The 25223-nt window shown below is 37.9% G+C and overlaps 1 protein-coding gene across 1 annotated transcript in view; it reads right to left on the bottom strand.

Moving 5' to 3' along the window:
- Positions 1-25223, bottom strand: part of tbc1d5 (TBC1 domain family, member 5) — a 331916-nt gene that overhangs the window by 119486 nt on the left and 187207 nt on the right. Inside the window, exons 12-15 of the mRNA XM_078418008.1 lie at positions 24800-24888; positions 21873-21923; positions 21716-21785; positions 18934-19106 (exon numbers count right to left, since the gene is read on the bottom strand). Of these exons, the coding sequence (XP_078274134.1) occupies positions 18934-19106; positions 21716-21785; positions 21873-21923; positions 24800-24888 (383 nt within the window). The remainder of the gene's footprint in view (positions 1-18933; positions 19107-21715; positions 21786-21872; positions 21924-24799; positions 24889-25223) is intronic.

The following is a 25223-nucleotide window of genomic DNA, read 5'->3' as shown; positions in this document are numbered from 1 at the left end:
TCCTCCAATCCAGATTTTTGTAAATTGCTCTTACAAAGTCACTTCCAGTACCATTGTGACATTGGCAATCGAAACCTTGACATCTCTGCAGTTTTTGATTTGATTGATCACATTGTTCATTTCCTGTATCAATGTTCTGCCATGTCTACACACAAAAGCAGGATTGGAGCAAAACACAAAGAGCGATTCTTTGTGTCTCCAGGCTGGATTGGAGCCCGTTTTAGTATAAGTGGTATAATCTCGTGACCTGCTGATACTTGGGGCTGATTGTTCTGAGCCCTGTAAATACCTATTCCTTGGGTGCATATCCCTTATCTGGCTTTACAATTCCCAGTGTTTCGAAGTGAGAGAGGGGATTGTAGTTAAATCATTTGGACAACAATTCAGAGACCTAGATTATTGATTTGGTGACATTTATTTGAATCCCCCAAGAAAGAGAGTTAAATTTTAATTTAAGTTGGAATGGAAAAGGTCAGTAACAGAAATGACAACCATGCAACTACTGGATTGTTATAGAAACTGGAAGTTTACTAATGTCTGACCATCCATCCCTCCCCAGACTATAGTCAATTCCAAATCTACCGATGTGCTTGATTCATATCTCGGACTTTCAATTAATAAACATACTAACACAAGCAGGGTGAAATACTACATTCTTTTTAACACATTGATCATCTTTTGTTGGAGTTTAAAAAGAGAATCATACTTGCTCCAGATTGGCATTTAATTCGTGCAGACCTCCCTGAACCTTCACATTGCCACTTTACCAGGAATGTCTTTCATTTAATGTGCTACTCAAGTCATAGAGTGATACAGTGTGGAAACAGGCCTTTTGGCTCATCTTGCCCACAAGCTCCATCCAATTTCGGCCCATCTTGCCCAACATGTCCCACCTACACTATTCTTACCTGCCTGCGTTTGGTCCATATCCCTCCAAATCTGTCCTATACATGTATCGGTCTAACTGCTTCTTAAACATTGGATAGTTCCAACCTCAACTACCTCCTCTAGCAGCTTGTTCCAAACACCCACCACCCTGCGAGTGAAAAAAATACCCCTCCGATTCCTATTACATTTTTTCCCCTTCACCTTAAAGCTATGTCCTCGAGTCACCTACTCTGGGCAAGAGACTGAAGTCTAGGATTTCAGGTAAAGTCTGCCACCTATTACCATGCAGGGGCCGGCAGAAACATAATCGAGGCAAAGACAGACAGGATGGAGAGGGAGTGGTAGGAAATGGAGTGGTTGAAAATCAGAGACAGCAGAAGTAAAGAGGAAAAAAAGTTTCATATAAAAAAGTGGGATTTTAGAGAACATCATGAGAGGAAATAAAAGTTACGATGTGGGGAAGGAATTCATGATTTCCTAGTACATTTTTACTGTGTCCATCCAATCCAGAATTTTGTAAAGAGCTCTTACAAAGTCACTTATCAATGCTCTGTCATGTCTACACAAAAGGGCAGGATTGGAGGAGACATTGTGAAGAGAGCAGAGAGGAAGGGAGTGAGTGAGATAAATGGAATATAGGACAGGTCAAGAAAGAGGGAGACAGAATGGGACAGACAGGTTAATGAAAACGATATCATTAATGAGAGGGGCTGAGAATGCTATAAGCACTCGCAGGATTGGCGGCATTTGTGGAAAGTGAAACAGTAAATTTCATCACATGAAGTATCCCAGATCTGAAATTTTAACTGTTTCTGTTTCCACACACCTACTGAGTATTTTCAGCATTTTCTGTTTATATATGCAAACTGCCTAATTATTTTGCTGGATATTCAAAAGGCAAGGTCCCTTGAGTAAGGACCAAATGGGCTGAATTAGGATGCCATTCAATCGTTGCTCCTTCCCAATATGTACTAGACCACTATATGTAATAGAACCACTTTCAATAGACCAGAAACAATAGGTGCAGAAGTAGGCCATTCTGCCCTTCGAGCCAGCACCACCATTCAATGTGATCGTGGCTGATCATTCTCAATCAGTACCCCGTTCCTGCCTTCTCCCCATACCCCCTGACTCCGCTATCCTTAAGAGCTCTATCAAACTCTCTTGAAAGCATTCAGAGAATTGGCCTCCACTGCCTTCTGAGGCAGAGAATTCCACAGATTTACAACTCTCTGACTGAAAAAGGTTTTACTCATCTCCGTTCTAAATGGCCTACCCCTTATTCTTAAACTGTGGCCCCTGATTCCTCCTCCATGTTCTAGGAAATCATGGATACCTTTCCCAAATCCCTACTTTTATTTCCTCTCAAGATGTTCCCTAAATCCCACTTCTTTGATAAAGCTTTTATTCCAGTACCTTAATATCTCCTCATGTTAAGGTTTGTGCAATAACATGCCCGGGAAGAATTATGTTACATTGAAGGTACTATATCAATACTAATTACTAAAATAATATTTAATTTTTTTAAATTTCCTTTCTCCTCAAGCGCCAGGGCAAGAATCCCAATTATACTTATTGAGAATTCACATCAATTAATCTGCTACTGAAGTCCACATGGAGTCCAAGGATCAAGCAGAATTACAGGTGACCCGGGATTTGTCATGTGTGTTGTTCTTGCAGAAAGGCTTGTATACAATGGGATTTGTCATGTGTGTTGTTCTTGCATGAAAGGCTTGTATACACTGGAATTTAGAAGGATGAGAGGGGATCTTATTGAAACATATAAGATTATTAAGGGGTTGGACACGCTAGAGGCAGGAAACATGTTCCCAATGTTGGGGGAGTCCAGAACCAGGGGCCACAGTTTAAGAATAAGGGGTAGGCCATTTAGAACGGAGATGAGTAAAACCTTTTTCAGTCAGAGAGTTGTAAATCTGTGGAATTCTCTGCCTCAGAAGGCAGTGGAGGCCAATTCTCTGAATGCTTTCAAGAGAGTTTGATAGAGCTCTTAAGGATAGCGGAGTCAGGGGGTATGGGGAGAAGGCAGGAACGGGGTACTGATTGAGAATGATCAGCCACGATCACATTGAATGGTGGTGCTGGCTCGAAGGGCCGAATGGCCTACTTCTGCACCTATTGTTTCTGGTCTATTGAAAGTGGTTCTATTACATATAGTGGTCTAGTACATATTGGAAAGGAGCAACGATTGAATGGCATCCTAATTCAGCCCATTTGGTCCTTACTCAAGGGACCTTTCTTGCCTTTTGAATATCCAGCAAAATAATTAGGCAGTTTGCATATATAAACAGAAAATGCTGAAAATACTCAGTAGGTGTGTGGAAACAGAAACAGTTAAAATTTCAGATCTGGGATACTTCATGTGATGAAATTTACTGTTTCACTTTCCACAAATGCCGCCAATCCTGCGAGTGCTTATAGCATTCTCAGTCCATATTTCAGATTTCCAACGTTCAGAATTCTTTCATTTTCAAAGAATAGCATAAATTCTGATAATCTGGCACATTTGGGATTTTTGGACTGGCAGAAATTTTTAGACTATTCTTATTAGTATCCCTACCCCTGTTGTTAGGATGGTGCACAATATTATAATACATTTTAAAATGAACATAACTAGTTTAAAGAATGTGAAGGAATAGGAACCTTGTGGGTTTTAGGGGAATGTAGGAATTGGGGTCCTGGTGAGTTTCTGCAAAGTTTAGAATTACTGAATAGTGGGATAGTGAATGTTGGTGCTTTACTGTATTCATATAGTCAGTTAATAAATCTTTCTTAACAGTTCTATACAGGTACATATGGTTAGTTAAAAAAATCTTTCTTAACAGTTCTTTACAGATACAGGACTATGCATATATAACCAGTGGTTTCAACAGAGCAACACAATGACCAGGTAAAGGGAAGTTGAAACAGAGAGTCAACACTGAGAGATAGATGTACTCTCTACTAAATGCAAAGGAAACCACAAAGTAATTTATCAAGTTTAATTAAGGTTGTTTATGTTATATCCTTAATTAAAAGTAATATTCTCAAATGTGCAGAGTATAATCAAAAATATAGATTGTTGACGGGAGGAATGGATATTAGAAGGATGGATTAAAACTTTTGCTAAATTGCTGGATTTCCAGATGAGTCTAAAAGGAGAAGAGTGAAGCAGAAGGGAAGTAGGTTTTGGGAAAGAATTCAATAGCATGATCCCTTCGATAGCATTTAATGTGTACAACTGAGCGGCAACAGAGGTTGAAAAGGGCGGAAAGACTAAGTGGTCGAGTTTGCAGCAGACTGGGCACATGTTCAAATGTAACTCCCTCAATCACATCCTCAATCTTCTTTTTGCCCATTGTGTGGAGGTTTAAAATTTCCCTGAGAGCAACATAGGTATAGAGGTTGTGTTGAGCTGGTGGGGGTGGGGGGAACATAACATTAAGTTGTTTGTTGATAAATATGTGAAGATAGGTTGGGGGTGGGGAAAAGAATAGGATAGGGATTGCTAATGTCATGATTAAACAAACATAGACGATAGCAGACCCAAGTTTCCATTAAAAAAATATCCACCTCTCCTTATTTAAAATTGATCCTTATTTTGGCATAAAATGCAAATTATTGTTCCAAATCATACTTAAAATACTTTTTTTTGTTATGCTCACGTTAACAAAATAAGCACAGTTTCTGCAAGTGAGAGGAAATGTCTATGTTTAAGTATTTCCCTTCATTTTATTCAAAACATTTAAAACAGCTGCCATGAAGCTTAACACAAGAATACCCAAATACCCAGAATACTCCTTCTCTTCAAAGACACTGCCTGTCCCGCTGAGTTATTCCAGCAATTTGTGTCTACACAAATGAACAACTGCAATAACCATTTTCCTTCTCAGTAAGGAACGCACTTGCAAGTTCAGGCTTTGTGAGAGATAAAACACTTAATTTGATCCAGAATTTAGTTAATCCTGTTTGTAACATTTGTGTTTTTTGATACTCTAATTCTGGAATAAGACTATGTATCTTGCAGTGATCATAGAAGCTACATTGACCTTGAACTATTTGTTATACTCCAAAACAATCAAAATCAATTAATGGGATTTTTTTTCTATTTCAGCTTTTGCACACCTATGTAGTAATGATTGTTTTCTCCTCAAAATTACGTCTACACCTAGTTTGTAACATGTATTAAAAAGTCCTTTTTGTTGAAATTCATTTTGTGCTTATGCTTAACATTTTGAACACAATAAATCATGTAGAGTCATAGAGCTATGCGGCATGGAGACAAGTAATTCGGCTCAACTTGTCTATGCCAACATGTTGGCATTCTGAGCTAGACTCATTTTCCTGCATTTGGCCCATAAGCCTCTAAATCTTTCCTATCCAAATACCTATCCAATTTGATGATTTCCATACCATTTCAAAAGTCTGGCAGTTACTTTTTAGTGCCATTAATTAGATTTATTTGAGATTCATAATAATATCCTGAGTTGAGTACTGAGTACTATCATGCTCCATACTATCCCCACTTCCAGTTAGCAGCGAGAAAGTAACCGCAACAAACTCATGACTAATCAACTATTCAGTTATAAAGGAAATGTGGATGTGGAAGTGCATCCTTAGTTTTTGAATTATGAAATAATGGCAATTTGATAACAATACCCGAATGGGTACAGAAGGTAAAGTAGTAAAAGATAAGTAAATCCAAATTAAACCTGGCATCAGAATAAGTGGTATAAACAAATTAAAAACTGATGACAGGAAGTTCTTCACAAAAATTGTCACATGTGTGTGTTTGTAGGTTTACTGATAGAGGAATTCACCAGAGAAACATTAAGTAAGGGATAGATGCTATGAGATATGAGTCTTAATGTCTTTTTGAATTTTTTCCCCTTTCTTCATTCACTACCTCAACTAATAACTGATAAAGGTAATATAATTGAGTCTAAATTACATACCATTCAGAAACTTCAGAGTCTATCAAAACTTAAGCTATCAGCTTTTCCATTAATTTAAAAAATAGTACAGTTGAAATCAAATATACTAACAAATAACCTTTCTACCACACTTATGATTTTAAAATATACAATTTTTAAAAACTGTACATATTTTCAGTGCAGCATCAGTTTTACATGCTTGAGTTGCAGGTTGGACTTATTCCTTGAATATTCTCTAATTGTTTCCTTTGGATCTGTTTTACTAGACCCTGCAAGCAGTCTATTTATCATTTCTCTTTGCAGACTTGCTTTTATATCTAAAACTGCAACAACCACAGAACAATCACTATATCACACCTTTATTACACCTGCTTCTAAATCCGAATCTGCTGGTAGCCTGCCAATGCAGTATTATTAATCAGGAGAAATTCATAAACATTGGCGCATAGCAATTCCTGCTGCCTAATGAAGTCCCATAAATCACAGCTGCAACCCATCATTTATTCTACAAAGCAAGGTCTTCTTTCTGACAAAATGGATATTTTGCCTCAACACCAATTCTACAAATAACTTGAGCACTAATATCCCTGCATCCTTTTTCCAAAATAAAATAAGCAATTATGGATATTGCTGTCTGACTTCTGCCTTCCTATTCCAAAGCTGCAACATAAAAAGTGCTTTTTCTTTGAAACAATTGCCATTAATCAAAGTAGTGAGAGCTACTTCTTGTCAGGCCAAACCCACCACCATGCTTGGTAATACATCAAAGTGTCTTTTGTCAAATATGCTAAACAAACCTAAACGGACTGTCTTCACCAACCTGATATGATTCTCACAAGATGTTGCAAATAAAAAAGTGCTTTGTAAGTGGAATGTGCTTCTTTATAATTAATAAAGAATAAATGGAAGTTTCATAAAAGTGAAATGCTTTGTTTTATTTTATTGACAAGAGTTATATTTAGACATGCAAGTTCTTTATCCATGGTTATTTTATTTCATATCAATCAAGCTGAAGTTTTTAAACTTTCAAATAGGCATTAATATGTAGCTGTCATGTAAATCAAGCTTAATTTAAGTTGTTGTGCAGTCTTGGCTTTTGCAGAACATATTAACTTGGATGAAAGAAACGTTGCAAGCTTCACATTTTGCTTACCTTTGCCAAGTCGCAAACAGAAAATATTTACCAATTTGGGCAGCTTTGCTGCCGAGATTCTATATAAAACCTAAAATACTTATACATACAGTGTTTTGAAATGCAGTTTGTATTAGCCAATATAAAAAGAGATTATTGGAGCTTTGACAAAATGAGAGGAACAGCTAAGGAGAATTCACAAAAAATAAGATCCTTATGGCATCAAATCAGGATATTTGTGTAGACTCTCCAACATCTGCTGCTTAATACCAGCTGCTGTAGCTGATTAGAATTACCACAAATTTGTTGTTATAAAAATGCTTGGGCAACATCACTGTATTAATGGTTTATTGAGTAAATGATGAAAACCTTGAGCCAGCTGATGCATTTTACTGCAGATAAGGTTTTCTTTGAATAAACAGGGCAATTCTCACAAATGAAGGCGCGAGAGAAATTAAAAAAACATTAATAATTACTTTGCTTGAACTCAGATGCAAATCCAAGTTATTGGCCAATCCAAGTTATTGCTATCAACCTATTATATCTAATAGGTTAAGATTTAACACAATACCAGAGGGAAAGAAGTTGCCTTTATTTAAAATATTGAACTTATAATCTACATTGTTCCGGGAAATAAAATAGAGTTGGATTTACACCACCAAGCAGCATGCCTTTTATAGAAAGTGTCTGCTCATTAATTTGAGTCATAGAGTCATGGAGTCATACGGCACAGAAACGAGGACCTTCGGCCGAATTTGTCCATGCCGACTGAGATACCCCATCTACGTTAGTCCTACCTGCCCATGTTTGGCCTGTCCCTCTAAACCTTTCCGACTATGTACCTGTCCAAATTACTTTTAAATGTTGTTATAGCACCTGCCTCAACAATGCCTCTGGCAACTTGTTCCATATACTCATCCCCCTCAATGTGAAAGAATTGGCCCTCAGGTTCCTATTAAATCTTTCCCCTCTCACCTTAAACCTATGTCCTCTGGTTCTTGACCCCTTACTCTGGGTATAAGACCCTGCATTTACCCTATCTATTCACCTCATGATTTTATACACCTATAAAATCACCCCTCATCTCCTGCACTCCAAGGAATATAGTCCCAGCCTGCTCAACCTCTCTGCATAACTTACACCCTCAAGACCTGGCAACATCTTCGAAAATCTTCTCTGCAATCTTTCCAGCTTTATGACATCCTTCCCCATAGCAGGGTAATAAAAACTAAATACAATACTCCAAATGCAGCCTCAATGTGTTGTACAATTAATTTAATTGGAATGAAATTAAGATCAGGCATGTATTTTAAAGTGCAAAAACTGCATTTAAATATATTTGAAAAAATATCTAAAATCTATTCAGAATCTCAGCAGTTCTTTTAATCTGAAATGTAGAATAGAAAAATGGCCACTGCCATTTTATTATTTTCACTGAAAAGTTAAACATTCTTATTTAAGAACAGCAACCATGCTAAACTACAAGTAGAACGCCACCACCTCTTGGTCGTTTGGATGTATGCCCTCACAAATTCCTCTCATTCACCAGTAATTTTCTAGAATATTGTTTCGCTTCAACTACGTCTGAGGCTGGAAACTAGTAATTTCCGCTCAGTAAAGTGTAACAGTCGCCATCACTGCAAGATATCAACATTTAAAAAAATTCATTGTATAATAGCTCTGTATTTGAGCTTCATGACATTGGTAACAGCAGCATATATATTTGTATTTGAAGGCTTAGGTCTCTTAGAAAGCAGTTGTTCCTATTGAAATTAACAGAAAGAATGTGTTTATATTTGGATAATTCTAGAGCTGAGAGAATAAAATGTCATAAATGAAAATCAGATCAGAGACCTGAAAAAACAAGATCAGAGACTTGAAACATTACTGTTGTTTCTCCTTCCGTAGATGCTGCCTGACCTGCTGAGTATTTCCAGCATTTTCTGTTTTTAGGTAGGAAATACCATTGCCAGGATCTGTCAGCACAGCCTAAAAGCCGTAGCATGTTTGGGCAAGTGTGATACAGGGCTCCAACTGGAGTTTTACTGAAGCTCCAACTGAACCTTTACTTATGAAGTCAGGATAGGACGACACACTGGCGCAGCGGTGGAGTTGCTGCCTTACAGTGCCAGAGATCCGGGTTCGATTCTGACTACGGGTACTCTCTGTATGGGGTGTGCACATTCTCCCCGTGACCCCGTGAGTTTTCACCAGGTGCTCCGGTTTCTCTTTTACACTCCAAAGATGTACATATTTGTAGGTTAATTGGCTTCGGTAAATTTTTTTAAATTGTTCGTAGTTTGTAGGATATTGTTAGTGGATGGGGTGATCGCTGGTTGGTGGGGACTCGATGGGCTGAAGGGCCTGCTTTTCTAAAGTACTAAAATAAAGATAACAGAGAGATGAAGTAGCAATTGTTGGTTTGTTGATGATTGAAGCAGTGGTGTAGGAGTGGCGATATGGAAATACATCTTTGACAATGTTCCAAAAGTTGCACTGCAGGGGAAATTATGTCATTGTGCTCACTGCCACCAAGACCATTCAGGTTTGAATAGCCTAGTTTAGAATTTAGAAGGTAAGGAGTTAGGTGCTTAGAAGGTGCTACTGGATTGAAAGGATGTGATGTGATTAGGAAATGGACCAGGATCATAGAGGTCATGCCCCTTTCACAGTGCTAAAGAAGTTTTCAAAATGTTAAATATGGAGATTTCTGAGACGTGTAGGTGTGGGTTGAAATAAAGATTCGTTGAATTTATGGAGGCGTAGGAAGGGAAGTAGCCTGGTTAACCAATTTACCTCCAGTCTGAGCAGCATCCATCAATCTTACTGTTTGGTTTCAATCCATCAACTAATTTAGTCAGTATGCTACTGTTTAATCCTGTGTTGACCATAAATTTTTTTTGAACATGTATTCTGTAAAACACTTTTGTGAACTTCTTCAAATAATCTATATTCACATCTAATATACCCCTCTAATCCTCTGCAAAAAAAATCAGATTTATCCAACATAACTTGCTCTTAAACACATCTGTGCCAGCTGCTGTTGATTAACTGAAATATTTCATGGGGATGAAAGTAAGACTCTCATACAGCAAAATAAAATAAAAGCACCATGCTTTTATTATTTATTGCAGAGGAAAACAATTAAAAAGCCACGTTACTGGCTGACAAATTAGTGCCCATATGTCATAACAAAAAGAACAGACGTAACTAAATATTTCATATGCCAGGCATGTGTTGGGAGTACTTATCAATGGTGGATAACTTTTACATTTGTAGGCATCCCCATGGAAATTCTAGCGTTTGAAAGCAAATCCCTGATTATAGGAAGAATGATTGTACCACAATGAAAGTTGAATCCTTGTCAAAAAAGCAGTGCATCTTCAAAAGAGTACATGGTATAGATGACCTGACCTACGGAAATCTTTTTTTCTGCAAATTCTCCGAAAGTTTTTCCAAGCATTTTCAAGACAGTAATAATAATAATAAAGTGCTTTGTGGTAATCATTAAAGAATGGTTACATTATATATGGCATTATATTATTAGTTGTGTTAAGGAGAATATTTAATAAAATAAAATAATTATATTATGTGTTTGCGTGATATGATATGGGTTGCTGCAGGAAACAAATGTTTCTGCCATGGAGATAAATATGCTAACCGCCAGTTCTTTGGAACAGAACTTTCATGGTACCCAGGGACAGCCTTTATTTCGTATTTTGAATGTGCCAACATGTTTTGGTAAATGACTGCACCTCTTAACCAAATTACCATCAACTAAAGACGATTTTGATATAGAAAAGGAAAGCAAGCATGCTGGAAAACACAAACTTTCTGATCTCTGTCTGCCGACTACTGGATAGCACGCAACAAAAACTTTTCACTCTGAACATAGAAACGTCGAAAATTAGGTGCAGGAGTAGGCCATTCGGCCCTTCGAGCCAGCACCAACATTCAATATGATCATGGCTGATCATCTAAAATCAGTACCCCGTTCCTGCTTTCTCCACATATTCCTTGTTTCCTTTAGCCCTAATTGCTAAATCTAACTCCCTCTTGAAAACATCCAGTGAATTGGCTTCCACTGCCTTCTGTGGCAGCGAATTCCACAGATTCACAACTCTCTGGGTGAAAAAGTTTTTCCTCATCTCAGTCCTAAATGACCTACCCCTTATTCTTAAACTAAGACCCCTGGTTCTGGACTCCCCCAACATCAGGAACATTTTTCCAGCATCTAGCCTGTCCATAAGAATTTTTCCTGCATCTAGCCTGTTTTATATAAGAATTTTATATCTTTCTATAAAATCTCCTCTCATCTTTCTAAATTCCAGTGAATACAAGCCCAGTCGACCCATTCTTTCATCATATCAGTCCCACCATCCCGGGAATTAACCTGGTGAACCTAGGCTGCACTCCCTCAATAGTGATAATGTCCTTCCTCAAATTAGGAGACCAAATTTGCACACAATACTCCAGGTATGGTTTCACCAGGGCCCTGTACAACTGCAGTAGGACCTCCTTGCTTCTAAACTCAAATCCTCTCACAATGGCGGCCAACATGCCATTAGCTTTCTTCACTGCCTGCTGTACCTGCACGTTTACTTTCAGTGACTGATGTACAAGCACACCCAGCTCTCGTCCTTCCCATTCTTGCCACCAGTGGATAACCTCACATTTATCCACATTATACTGCATCTGCCATGCATCTGCCCACTCACCCAACCTATCCAAGTCACCCTGCAGCCTCATAGCATCCTCCTCGCAGCTCACATTGCCACCCAACTTTGTGTCATCCGCAAACTTGGAGATGTCACATTTAGTTCCCTCATCTAAATCGTTAATATATATTGTAAATAACTGCAGTCCCATCACCGAGCCTTGCGGCACCCCACTAGTCACTGCCAGCCATTCTGAAAAGGACTCGGTAATTCCTACTCTTTGCTTCGTGTCTGCCAACCAGTTCTCTACCCATGCCAATACCGTACCCCCAATACGAATCTCTTGTGTGGGACCTTGTCAAAGGCTTTTTGAAAGTCCAAATACGCCACATCCACTGGCTCTCCCTTATCCATTCTACTTGTTACATTCTCAAAAATTTCCAGAAGATTAGTCAAGCATGATTTCCCCTTCATAAATCCATGCTGACTTTGACCGATCCTGTCACTGCTTTCCAAATACGCTGCTATAAAATATTTAATAATTTACTCAAGGATCTTTCCCACTACCCATGTAAGGTTAACTGGTCTATAATTCCTCTCCTCTCTCCCTCCTTTCTTAAAAAGTGTAGTTACATTGGCTACCCTCCAGTCCACAGGAACTGATCCAGAGTCGAGAGAACATTGGAAAATGATCACCAAAGCATCCACCATTTCTAGGGCCAGTTCAGTCTGAAGAAGGGTCGCAACCCGAAAAGTCGCCCATTCCTTCTCTCCTGAGATGCTGCCTGACCTGCTGAGTGACTCCAGCATTTTGTAAATAAATACCTTCGATTTGTACCAGCATCTGCAGTTATTTTCTTACATTTCTAGGGCCACCTCCTTGAGTACTCTGGGATGCAGACCATCAGGTCCTGGGGATTTATCTGCCTTCAGTCCCAACAGTTTACCTAACACCATTTCCTGACAATTAACTAAACTGAACTGAAACTGAAAAAACCCCATTATATGCATCCAGTCGCTACTTACATCAATTCAATTAAATACTGGGCCAGGATTGTGGCTGATTGTAATACTGGATCCCAGTAACAGTGATACCTGAAATACACTATTTTTGCTCCTTCTCAACTGTGGACAGTACCAATAACCATATTCGTTTGGATCCTGTCTATTAATCAATTTTTCAGTGGTAAATGACCTACGACTTTTCAACTTTTTACACATACTATATTATATATATTTGATCTTGCATCATTTGTCTTAAATCACCTTACGGATCATCTTTAGATAACCTTATATACAATGTACTCTTGGAATGGGTGTCTGTGTTGGTTGCATGAATATGCTGATTGCATGTGCATTGCTCCAAAAACATTCCTGAACATCAGTCACAAGTATTCTATACATAAACCTTTAAGTACGTTGCCTACCTATATACCACCTCCTCACTCATTTAATAAGAAAAATTTGTTTTGTTTTGCCTTTGGTATATTTTATAGAATTTAAATCGGTTTTGACCACGAGATATTTTTAAGATGTTTGGTGAACAATTATTCATTATATTGACAATCAAACAGCTTTTTTTCACGTGCAAGATACAAGAATATCCAGAGAGCAACTTTGAGTCATGGAGACATAGAACATAGAATATAGCACAGGAACAGGTCCCTAGCGCACAATTTCTGTGCCGAACATGATGTCAAGTTAAACTAATCTCCTCTACCTGCACGTGATTCATATCCCTGCATATCCATAAGCCTATCAACAAGTCTTTTAAATGCCACAGATTACAGAAACAGGCCCTTCAGCCCAACTCGTCAATGTCGACCAAGCTGCCTACCTGAGCTAGAGATTCGCCCTTGGTTTGGCCCATACCCATCTCAACCTTTTCTATCAATGTATTTGTCCAGATATTTTTAAAACATTGAAATTGTACCAGCCTCTACCACTTACACTGGAAGCTTGTTCCAAAAATCCAGCATCCTCTATGTGAAAAAGTAGCCTCTCAGGTCCCTTTAAAAATGTTCTCCTCTAACCTTAAAGTTGGAGTAAATTTAGTGTCCCCTGTCTTGGCGAAAAGACAGAGGCTTTCACCTTGTCTATGCCCTTCATGGTTTATCAGGTTTACTTACATAAAACACATTGCTAGACAATATCAGAAAAGCTATATACATCGTATACAGGATACACTCCATGAAATAGAATATTTACAGAAAACTCAAAATGACGTCCAGATAAGTTTAGTTTCCATTTTGTATGATTCACAGTTCCCCCCACAAACAATGGCTTCAAGACATTGGCAAAAAGCTATGAACATAGCCCAGATTATTGAGCATCTATTCATTTCCTATTTGATCTTATAATACTGATTTAAATTGTATCTCATGTTTTATCTGTATGCATTTTATAGTTAACTATTTGAATTTACACGTATAAAGTTCAATTTGGATTCATGGAGAATTCTAAAACACGTCCTGATGCCAATTACAATACTTTTAAAATATAACTAGAATAAAGAAAGAAACACAGAAGCCAATTTATGCTGCTCCATGAGGTCCCATAAAATGTGTTGATTGAAGGGAGCACATTAGCAAGGATGTGTTAGTATTGAATGGCAATGTTTCTGCAGAACATTTTGAATGTATAACGTTCTATCTTAGAGGCAGGAACTTTACTAATTGATACAAAATTTAGAACATCTAAATAGTAGCAGGAATAGATCACATGTACTGTCAACCCTGCTCTGACATTCATAAGATCTCAGTTAGCTTTTTGCCTTATATCTATTGCATTGCCTTTATTCTATATCCACAGTTCCCTATAGGTCCATAAATCTATTGATCCCAGCGTTAAGTATAGCCATTGGCAAGCATACCAGCCTTCTGAAGCAGAATTCTTCCTGCATGATGAAACATCTCAAATCATCCTTATCCTGAGACTATCTCCTGGTTCCAGGCTCTTTTACTAAATAGTTTCTCAGCTTCTACCCAATTACTTCCCTTCAATTGTCTTTCAGTATGTATGGAGCAATCTTCCTGAATATATTTTTGTAAGACAACCCTTAAATCCAGGGACCAATTTTGAGAATTTGCCATGCACTTACACCAATACAAGTATATTCTTCTGGTATGGAGACCAAAACAGCTATTATTTCAAATGAAGGTCAACACAAAAAGTTGGAGTAATTCAGCAGGACAGGCAGCATCTCTGGAGAGAAGGAATGGGTGACGTTTTGTGTCGAGTCCCTTCTTCAGACTGCTTCAGTCTCGACCCGAAACGTCACCCATTCCTTCTCTCCAGAGATGCTGCCTGTCCCGCTGAGTTACTCCAGCTTTTTGTGTCTATCTTCGGTTTAAATCACCATCTGCAGTTCCTTCTTACACATTATTTCAAATGAATAATCAGCAAAATCCTGTTCTATCTCAGCAACACTTCTTTACTTTTGCAGCCTCATTCCTTACAAAAAGGTCAACACAACAGATGTCTTCCACATTGCATGTTGTACAAGTATCTCAAAAACTAGCATGTGGAGAGCTCTTTGCGAATCAAAATTTGTGAGTTACTCTGACTGCAAGAAGTATTGTTTTTCTGTTCTTCCTACCAAAGTAAATAACCTCACATTTTCCCACATTAAATTCCCACATTAAATTCCATATTCTATTTTTTTTTTCCTCACAGCTCACTTTCCTGGAGATCTTTTTATTATTACCAAGGCTACTGTTATGATGACAAATGGGGCCCAACAAATCTTTTGGACTATCATCTACAATAAATAACCAGACATTATGTTATACATTTTTTACCCAATTATTGTATGCAAACATTGTTGGGATAAATGTTTTTAAAAGTCTAAATGTTAAAAAAAAGTTCTTTGGTACTAAGTGAGTTCACAATTCTCGAAAAAACAGCACCATTTGAGGTTTCCTGTTTTTAATAAAAATGTTTGTGGTTTAGATGTTTAAGGGGAGCTTAACCGCAAATTGTTAAGTACAGTACATTAGTGTAATACTTGTTATTCTAAAATTATATGGTTTTAAATTTGTACATCAAATTTCACTTATTCTTCATAGCTGCTGTATAATGTAACCTTTTCGTTATTAAATGCAAAGAACTAAAGAAATGAAATACCAAGAAATTATATAAATCATGAGAATATATTTTAAATGTATACTTTCTATCTTGTGCCATCAAACACCTTTGATACAATATGCTAGATGAGCAATAAGTTCTCAGGTATTCATAATCCCTTTGTAATTAAAATGGCTGTCACATTATTAAAATATTGTAACCTAAAGTGAAATACAAGTGTGTCTTAGAGACATTTGAAGGAAAGTAGAACATTTCACAACCTCAGTATGTTTCCAATTAATAGTTTGGAAATGCAGTTAATGATGTAACAAGAAAACATGGTAAAATATTCTATGTCTGAGTTAACTGACACATATATTTAATTTTTATTTAATGCAGCAATACGGAGGGCATTGAAGCAGCTGGATAATGCCCAGTGGTTTTTAGAACTAAATATACCAGGATGTTTGATCTTTTAAAAGGAAAGAAAAAATAGAAAATTATGTAAAGTGGGTGGTAGATGGATGCAAAATGCAGAGCAATTGTGAGAAATAGTCTTGGCTGGGAAAGTCAGAAAGCAGCAAAAGAAGATGAAAAAGAAAGGAAAAATCAGCCAGAGTGGATATATTGTTGAAAAGAATATCAATGAAGATATAGGAGAAGTATTTAGAAAGAGGTACAATCATCCAGGTGCACTGTAATCTTTGAACAATCATATTGGTCAATGCATTGAGCTCATATATTTAATTCAGGATAGTTTCCTGGAACTGTACATCTTGGAACAAAACAGTTAATTTCAGATATTACCCTGCGAAATGAGACAGTGTTTATTCGTAATTTGAGCTCTGCAGGCACGGGGAACACTGACCCTATATCTGGGCTGGCTAGGCCAATTAAAATGCTGCAGGTTTCCATGCTTCTCATTCTTCTAAACTCCAGTAAATTTATGCCCAATGAACCCAATATCCCCTTATGTGTTCATTCTGCCATCCCAGGAATCAGCTCAATAAAACTTTGTTGCACTGTGTTAAGAATCTTTCTTTATGTATGGAGACCAAAACAGCACACTGAACTCCAATTTAGTCTCACTGATGCTGTACACAGGTGTAATTTTCCTAGATTCACTAGGTTTTGGATTTATCCCAAAAATTAAAGACAATAAATGTATCACTGCCATGGGAGAAAGGGGAAGTGAAAGAAACCAGTTAATGGAATGATAAATGCCAGGAAATTCCTGGAATTGGTTATGAAGGACACGCCGTGGACAAGTTTACAAACATTATTTACTGAAGGAATTGTTTTAACGCCAGCACAGAACTAAATTTCAACTGGAGTCACACTTCCCCTCTTCAGGGAATGAGAAAGTTAATCATAAGAATAATTAACCTAAATTTGTATCCCTATAATTATGACTACAGTACAATATATGCTTAACTCAAGCTACCTTAACAGGCTATTATATTTAAACATGCAACTCAATAAATACTAAACTTAATTTTGCACTAATAACAGTAATGGGCATTACTGTTTCCATATCTTAAGGCCTTAATATCTGGCTTAATATGACATAAAATACTTTGAGAAATTTCCAAACAATTTCTTGTGAATTATACTGGTTCACACCCTTGCACTTAAAATGGTTTTCGTGGCCTGAAGAAAACCAAAAGATCATTCTGTTTATTCATTGTGGAAAGAGGTTACACAATTTCAATAGAAATGTAAAATGTAAATGTAATAGAAACTTATTTTCTATTCCAGTGTACTATGGTTATTATTGTTTATGACTTATTTTATGAAAAAATGATTTCATGTTCTCCAATTCACTAATATATGGCACGGCCCTTATCAAATACACAAAAATAGGAACTTGTTTTTCGTTGGATAGCATAATAGACAATAGACAATAGACAATAGGTGCAGGAGTAGGCCATTCAGCCCTTCGAGCCAGCACCGCCATTCAATGCGATCATGGCTGATCACTCTCAATCAGTACCCCGTTCCTGCCTTCTCCCCATACCCCCTCACTCCGCTATCCTTAAGAGCTCTATCCAGCTCTCTCTTGAAAGCATCCAACGAACTGGCCTCCACTGCCTTCTGAGGCAGAGAATTCCACACCTTCACCACCCTCTGACTGAAAAAGTTCTTCCTCATCTCCGTTCTAAATGGCCTACCCCTTATTCTTAAACTGTGGCCCCTTGTTCTGGACTCCCCCAACATTGGGAACATGTTATCTGCCTCTAATGTGTCCAATCCCCTAATTATCTTATATGTTTCAATAAGATCCCCCCCTCATCCTTCTAAATTCCAGTGTATACAAGCCCAATCGCTCCAGCCTTTCAACATACGACAGTCCCGCCATTCCAGGAATTAACCTAGTGAACCTACGCTGCACGCCCTCCATAGCAAGAATATCCTTCCTCAAATTTGGAGACCAAAACTGCACACAGTACTCCAGGTGCGGTCTCACCAGGGCCCGGTACAACTGTAGAAGGACCTCTTTGCTCCTATACTCAACTCCTCTTGTTACGAAGGCCAACATTCCATTGGCTTTCTTCACTGCCTGCTGTACCTGCATGCTTCCTTTCATTGACTGATGCACTAGGACACCCAGATCTCGTTGAACTCCCCCTCCTCCTAACTTGACACCATTCAGATAATAATCTGCCTTTCTATTCTTACTTCCAAAGTGAATAACCTCACACTTATCTACATTAAACTGCATCTGCCATGTATCCGCCCACTCACACAACCTGTCCAAGTCACCCTGCAGCCTTATTGCATCTTCCTCACAATTCACACTACCCCCCAACTTAGTATCATCTGCAAATTTGCTAATGGTACTTTTAATCCCTTCGTCTAAGTCATTAATGTATATCGTAAATAGCTGGGGTCCCAGCACCGAACCTTGCGGTACCCCACTGGTCACTGCCTGCCATTCCGAAAGGGACCCATTTATCCCCACTCTTTGCTTTCTGTCTGTCAACCAATTTTCTATCCATGTCAGTACCCTACCCCCAATACCATGTGCCCTAATTTTGCCTATAACACGGGCTTATTAAACTCAGTTTCCAAAACTATGTTGTGATGGATCTACATTTTGGAAGCTGAATTCCATGTGCTAAATGACTATATTCCATGTTTACCAGTTATGGCAAAGGTTGAATTTGTATCCAATGTTATTTTAGATAATTTGCACAATGGAACCTTTAAGTATTATCTTAACAGAATAAATCAGACAAAAATACAAAGCATCACTTACATTCCATAAATCTGAGGAGCTATTTCTAGTCGATTGAGGTGCATGTAAAGCTCTGCATCATATTTTTTTAATAACTGATCTTGAATACGATTCACTTTAGAAACTATAGCAAGTGATGGTCCCAAATCCTGAGGTCTTGCAAAGGGTACAGCTGTAACCATCTCCTCTTTGCCCTAAAGAGATAAAATGAGTACCCAGATCAAAAACCTAAAACTTAATTGCTTATAAAAATATTGCCCCTAATCATTAAATATTAGACATTTTATAAGGTATGTAAATTTGATTAAATCTCTATTAATTCTTATGAACGTTACTAACAAGATTTCAAGCCTGTTCCATGTAATCATAAAAGCTATTGTAACCAAAGTACTCTTGATTCAAAACCATGAATAGTAACCAACTCACCCTGAAGTAACAATAACTAATTACTTATTTAGTTATTTATTTAACAGCAACTTTCTCCTTCCTAAACAGGAAATATAAATAGGATTGTCCTTATCTCCTGCTTTAAATTTCACCAGTGGCGTAATTACGTCTAAATTGTCAACTGTCTCAGGTTGAGACAGTTGAGACAGACACACTCTTATAAAGCACTTTTGTAGACCAAACCAACATACTTAATTCAGGCTACAAGCAAGGTTTTATATTTATGCATCCACATTCCTTAAAACACAATGTTTTACCAATTTTCCCAAAACATGTGAATTTAAGAAAATAGATATTAGGCTGTGAAGTAATAACATTTGCAAACAACACGAATGATCGGTGACCAATCCTCCAGAAATCGGATCAACAAAAATTGGCAATCCTGATCATTTAGCGTGATTGGCCACTACTCGTAATTTGGCATCAGCTACAGACTTGGACACCTCGGCCAAAATTATATTCTCAAAGTCATTTATAACAATAAGAAATATTGGCTTAACATTGATGCCTGTGAGACTTCATTAAGAACCACTCTCTACTCTCAATTCTTTCCACATCTTTGAGCCAAGGCTCACAGATCTGTGATTTGGGAGTTCATCTTTTGCTCCATTTGATGCTTTCCAATCTATTAGTTTGCTACTTGATTATAATTAGCTTTGAAAGATGTCAGAGAGAAAATTTACCACCTCTTCAATCAATTACAAATATATGCTTGGATATAAATTGTTAGCACCCGAGGCCTTGTACAGCTTTGACTTTCTAAGCATTTCAACAAGAGATGCTTGTGATACAAATCATTTTCTGTCTGCTCTCTGCAATCCATACTCCCTTCCAAGCCCTGGCCATTTCGGGCTACCTTTCTGGATGATGTTTGGTTTTCCCTATTCTGAACTTTGTCTAACATGTTTATTTTTTCTCACAATTTTTTTCCCCTAGAAATGTTAACATTACATAATATTAATTAAACTAAATATTGTATCTGACATTTTCTGTTTTGTCTTCCCCATATGACTGTATCCATTGAAAAGATTTAGGAAAACAAAATGTACATGATTTAATATAAATCGATACATTGCCACCCAATGAAGTCAAATAATGAACTTCAGATGAGGCAGCTGTTCCTGTACAAATCATCCGTTCCAATGATTATCACAAGCAATTTTGATGACTAGTTATACTTTTGTTCCTGAATAGAACAAAAAAATTGCTGGTTTTAAAGAATAAATTACTGTAAAGTCAAGTCTGAAGAGGGGTCTCAACCGGAAATGTCACCTATTCCTTTCAGAGATGCTGCCTGACCCGCTGAGTTACACCAGTGCTTTGTGTCTATCTTCACTGTAAAGTCAAAATCTGCACCAACTTGCCAATTATCATTTCTCTTTCAGTTCCAAGAAGGTAAGGTCAATTAAACTAAACTAACACATTTTGTACAACCATCATCACTGGAGAATTGGATTTGGTCAGAAATATTAAGATAACTAGTGTGAACTGTTATCTTAAACAGAAGTCAAACTGTGAATTCAGCAAATATTACTGAAGTGCAATAATATTTAATCTCCATTCTTTTTATTAATATTTATGAATAAAGAAATTAGCAAACCTTGAATACATCTATTAAAACTGGATAGTTTCATGTACAGTGGATGCCCTCATGGAATCAGAAATCAATAATAATAATGATAATAAGTACTTTATTCGTCCCACAACGGGGAAATTTGCAGGGTTGCAACAGCAAAGTGGATAGCAAAAATAAATAAGCATTCACTAAAAAAATAAAATAGCGGTAATTATCTTTATTTACTGGTCTGCTGGGAGCAGTACTGATTGTGCAGTCTGACGGCAGCAGGAAGTAAGGACCTTCGATATCTCTCCTTCACATACTTGGGGTAAAGAAGTCTGTCACTGAAGGAGCTGCTCAGTGCAGTGACAGTGTCCTGCCTGGGGTGGGAGGAATCGTCCAGCAGTGATGATAGCTTTGCCATCATCCTCCTCTCTCCCACCACCTGCACTGAGTCGAGGGGACATGCCAGGATAGAGCTGGCCTTCTTGATCAGTTTATCCAGTCTCTTCCTGTCAGCAGTTGAGATGCTGCTGCTCCAGCAGACCACTCCATAGAAAATGGCTGATGCCACCAGTGTCGAAGAAGGTCCTCAGGAGTGCCCCCTGCACTCCAAAGGACTTGAGTCTCCTCAGCAGGTACAGTCTGCTCTGGCCTTTCTTATGCAGTGCATTACTATTATCATAATTTAACACAAAATTATAAAAATAATTAAGTAGCTTTATATTGACAACTCCAGAGGAAATAAACATTATTAAAATGTAGCTTGCCATAAACTGATGATTGGTATGAACATACCTTTCTTATTTCTCTTTCAAAGCTTGAAAACCATGGTTCTGCAGTGTCCATAAGTTGTGAAAACATTGCACTGATGAGAGAATAAGACAAGCTTAAAAAAAAATTCAAGCAAAATATCAAGAAAATAGATATATTAAAATTGTTTTTCTTAACTTACTAAGCATCATGTTCCAAGAAATCAGGGTTGAGAAGAGCTTTCATTTCCTCACTGTTGAGATATAAATCTGCAAAATTAGTGAAATATTCTTTCCTACATCAATACATTCAGCTATGCTGGCTTCAAGATCTGTAAGAACTGCAAAATCTACATACTCACATCAGGCATCAATAAATATAACTCTTTTCATAACCACCTTTTAGATTGAGTGATATCAAGTAATGTAACTGAGATTATTGTTTATCTATAGATTAGCATAATGAATTCCGCCCTCCTCCTTGTGAAACCAGTTCCATACATCCATTGAAAATTAGTATACTTAATACATTGAACCATGACCTTTTTTTGCACCCTTCAGATACAATTTACTACTTGAGTGTGCCGGGAAGAATACTGTTATTTCCTATGCTTTTTCCTTATCCCAAGATCTATTACCCTAGAAATTCAAGTCAAGATTGATATCCATGCTTTGTTACTTTCCCTGTGACACTTGACTTATATATTATAATCTATTTAGTATTCTGGGTAATAACCAGGTGGCAAGTTAAATCTTATATCAGCGACATTTATGCAAGTAAAACTTTCTTGCGTCAAAAGCATTATGGTCAATCAGAAACTATTTCATTTGTTGGGGGGGGGGGGGGTTAAAACGAGATTTCCCCCAACTTCCCTCTGAACCCTGGTTGACCTCGTACCAGTCCCCCTCACCTTCCACAAAAAGTCCGTTAACTGGCTTCACAGTCCGAAACTATGTAACCCTCTTGGGCTCATACCCGTTTCTATATCCAACCTTTGTCCAACTATCTACTTATTAGGAAACCTCCTTGCCTGAGGTCAACTGTTGCCAGCCATGATTTGCCCTGCCTTTTTTTGCTTCTATTTTTGTTCCTCACTACAATCTGGTTGATGAGGGGTCCTGACCCAAAGTGTCATCTATCCATTTTCTCTAGACCCGCTGAGTTATTCCAGCATTTTGTTCTGTCTTTTTTGAAAAATCATGAAGTTCTTTAAGAGGCTGATCATGGAGCACATTAACTTCAGCCAGCTTTTCACTGTACCTCGGTACATGTGATAATAAACGTAAACCTTAATCCACTGCATCTCATCTATTGTCACAAGGACACCTACGTTGTATATTCCTATTTATTGACAATAGCTCTGCATTTAACCCCACAATCCAAACCCTACCTCATCTCCAAACTCCTGAAGCTAGGAGTCAGCAACCACCCTCCTCCCCATCTCCCACCAGTGGATCTTCAACCTGATTCATAGATCACAATTAGTGAGAATGGGCGACAAAGCATCGTCCATGGTAACTTTTAATACCGGTGACCTCCAAGCCCCTCATTATACTCATTATACCATTCACAACTGTGTGGCCAAATTCTGCTCTAACTCCATCAACACGTTTCCAGATGACATCACTGTAGTGGGCCGTATATCAAACATTGACAAGACAAAGTACAGGAAGAAATTGGAGAGCTTACTAACACAGTGTAACAACAATAACATCTCCCCAATATTAGAAATACAATGGAGATGGTATACATGCCCCAGTCCGCAATAATAGTACGGAAGTGGAGATGATCAAATGCTTTGTTTCTATGTGTAAATATTACCACAAATTTGTCCAGGACCAAATACATTGAAGCCACGGTCAAAAAAGTACACCAACACCTCTACTTCCTTAGAAGACTAAAAAAAATTGGCACATCTTCAACGATTCTTACCAACTTCTACAGATGCATTATAGAAAGCATCCTACTGGGATGCATCACAGCTTGGTTTAGCAACAGCTCTACCTAAAATGGCAGGAAATTGCAGAGAGTCGTGAATGTAGCCCAGTCTATTACACCACCTATTATACCGCCTACCACCCATGAACTCCAGCAACACCTCATGCTGCTTTGTGAAAGCAGCCAACACAATCAATGTAGAAACAAAATGTTGGAGTAGCTCAGCGGGTCAAGCAGCATCTCGGGAGAGAAGGAATGGATCACGTTTCGGGTCGAGACCCTTCTTCAGACTGAAACGTGATCCATTCCTTCTCTCCCGAGATGCTGCTTGACCCGCTGAGCTACTCCAGCATTTTGTGTCTACCTTCGATTTAAACCAGCATCTGCAGTTTTTTTTCCAACATAATCAAGGACCTTTTTCACCTTGGTCATTCCCTATTCTTCCCTATCCCATTGGAAGATACAAAATTTTGAAAGTGCGCATCATCAGTTTCAGGAACAGCTTCATCCCTGCTGCTATTTGACTACTGAACAGTCCTCCTTGTAAGCAAGAGTGTGGTCCAAACCTCCCAATCTACACTTTTCTTTTATCGGCACTTTTCTTCAACTGTAACGCTATAATGTTGCAACACTATCTCTGCACTCTGGAATTTTTCTCACCGCCTACCTGTTAAACTGCTGTATGGCTTGATTGTATTCGTATGGTATGATTTCACTGGGTAGCATGCAAACCTTCTCACTGCATCTCAGTACACACGACAATAACAAACCAATAAGAATAAGAGTTATGATTCCTCTTTTCTTCATCCCCAGTTATCCACTAGAAATCACTGCACCCAAAGGCGTGTAGACTTGCAGCTGATGTGTTTTAGAGATTAGGTTAGTTTAGTTATAGGAATACGTCTTCCGATGGAAATGCGGGAAATCATCTTTTATCTCGGGCTATATTCTTTTACCCATCTAGTTTATCAGAAAAGACTGAGATATTTGCAACATTGCTTTTCTAACTGCAAATACAACAGTGATAGATTGCAGTACCTCTACCTCTCCTAACCTCTCCAAGTAATGCTGCCTCTATTAAGAGTTGACCTATACACTGCATAATCTGTCACACTGTAACTAAAATAGGGTAATTAAAACTGTAAAATCAACCATTTACAAAAATACAGCACTTATGTGGATAAAACTTGCCTTGGATTTGCTGTTTCACTTGCATGCAAGAAGGCTTGGTGATCACAGTGCAGAACAAAGACAAGGGGAGCCAGTAGTTCATGCATGCCCTAAAAAGATTGGATTGAAAAAAATTATTCCTGATCAAACGATAAAAACCACTATGGAAAATGTGCTGGGTGCCAGAAAAATGGAATCCCTTTAATGGGTCAGCAAATCTAAGCAGTGAAAAAGGCACACAGATTTGGCAGTGGCAACTTAACTTTCTTTTAGCATACCATTGCAACTAGTATGGACTCAAGTTTTTGTTTCTGAAACATTTAAAATATTACATAGTATATACCATATAAATAATTATGTCACTTTGCTACTACTTATAACTCCAGCTTGGCCAAAAAATACTAATTAATCTATATTTTCAACTTTAGGTGCCATAGAAAAAAGA

The sequence above is a fragment of the Rhinoraja longicauda genome, chromosome 2, assembly GCF_053455715.1.
Source record: "Rhinoraja longicauda isolate Sanriku21f chromosome 2, sRhiLon1.1, whole genome shotgun sequence".
NCBI classification, from domain to species: Eukaryota; Metazoa; Chordata; class Chondrichthyes; order Rajiformes; family Arhynchobatidae; genus Rhinoraja; species Rhinoraja longicauda.
Note: the sequence above shows the minus strand (reverse complement) of the source record. Positions and strands in the feature narration are given on the sequence as shown.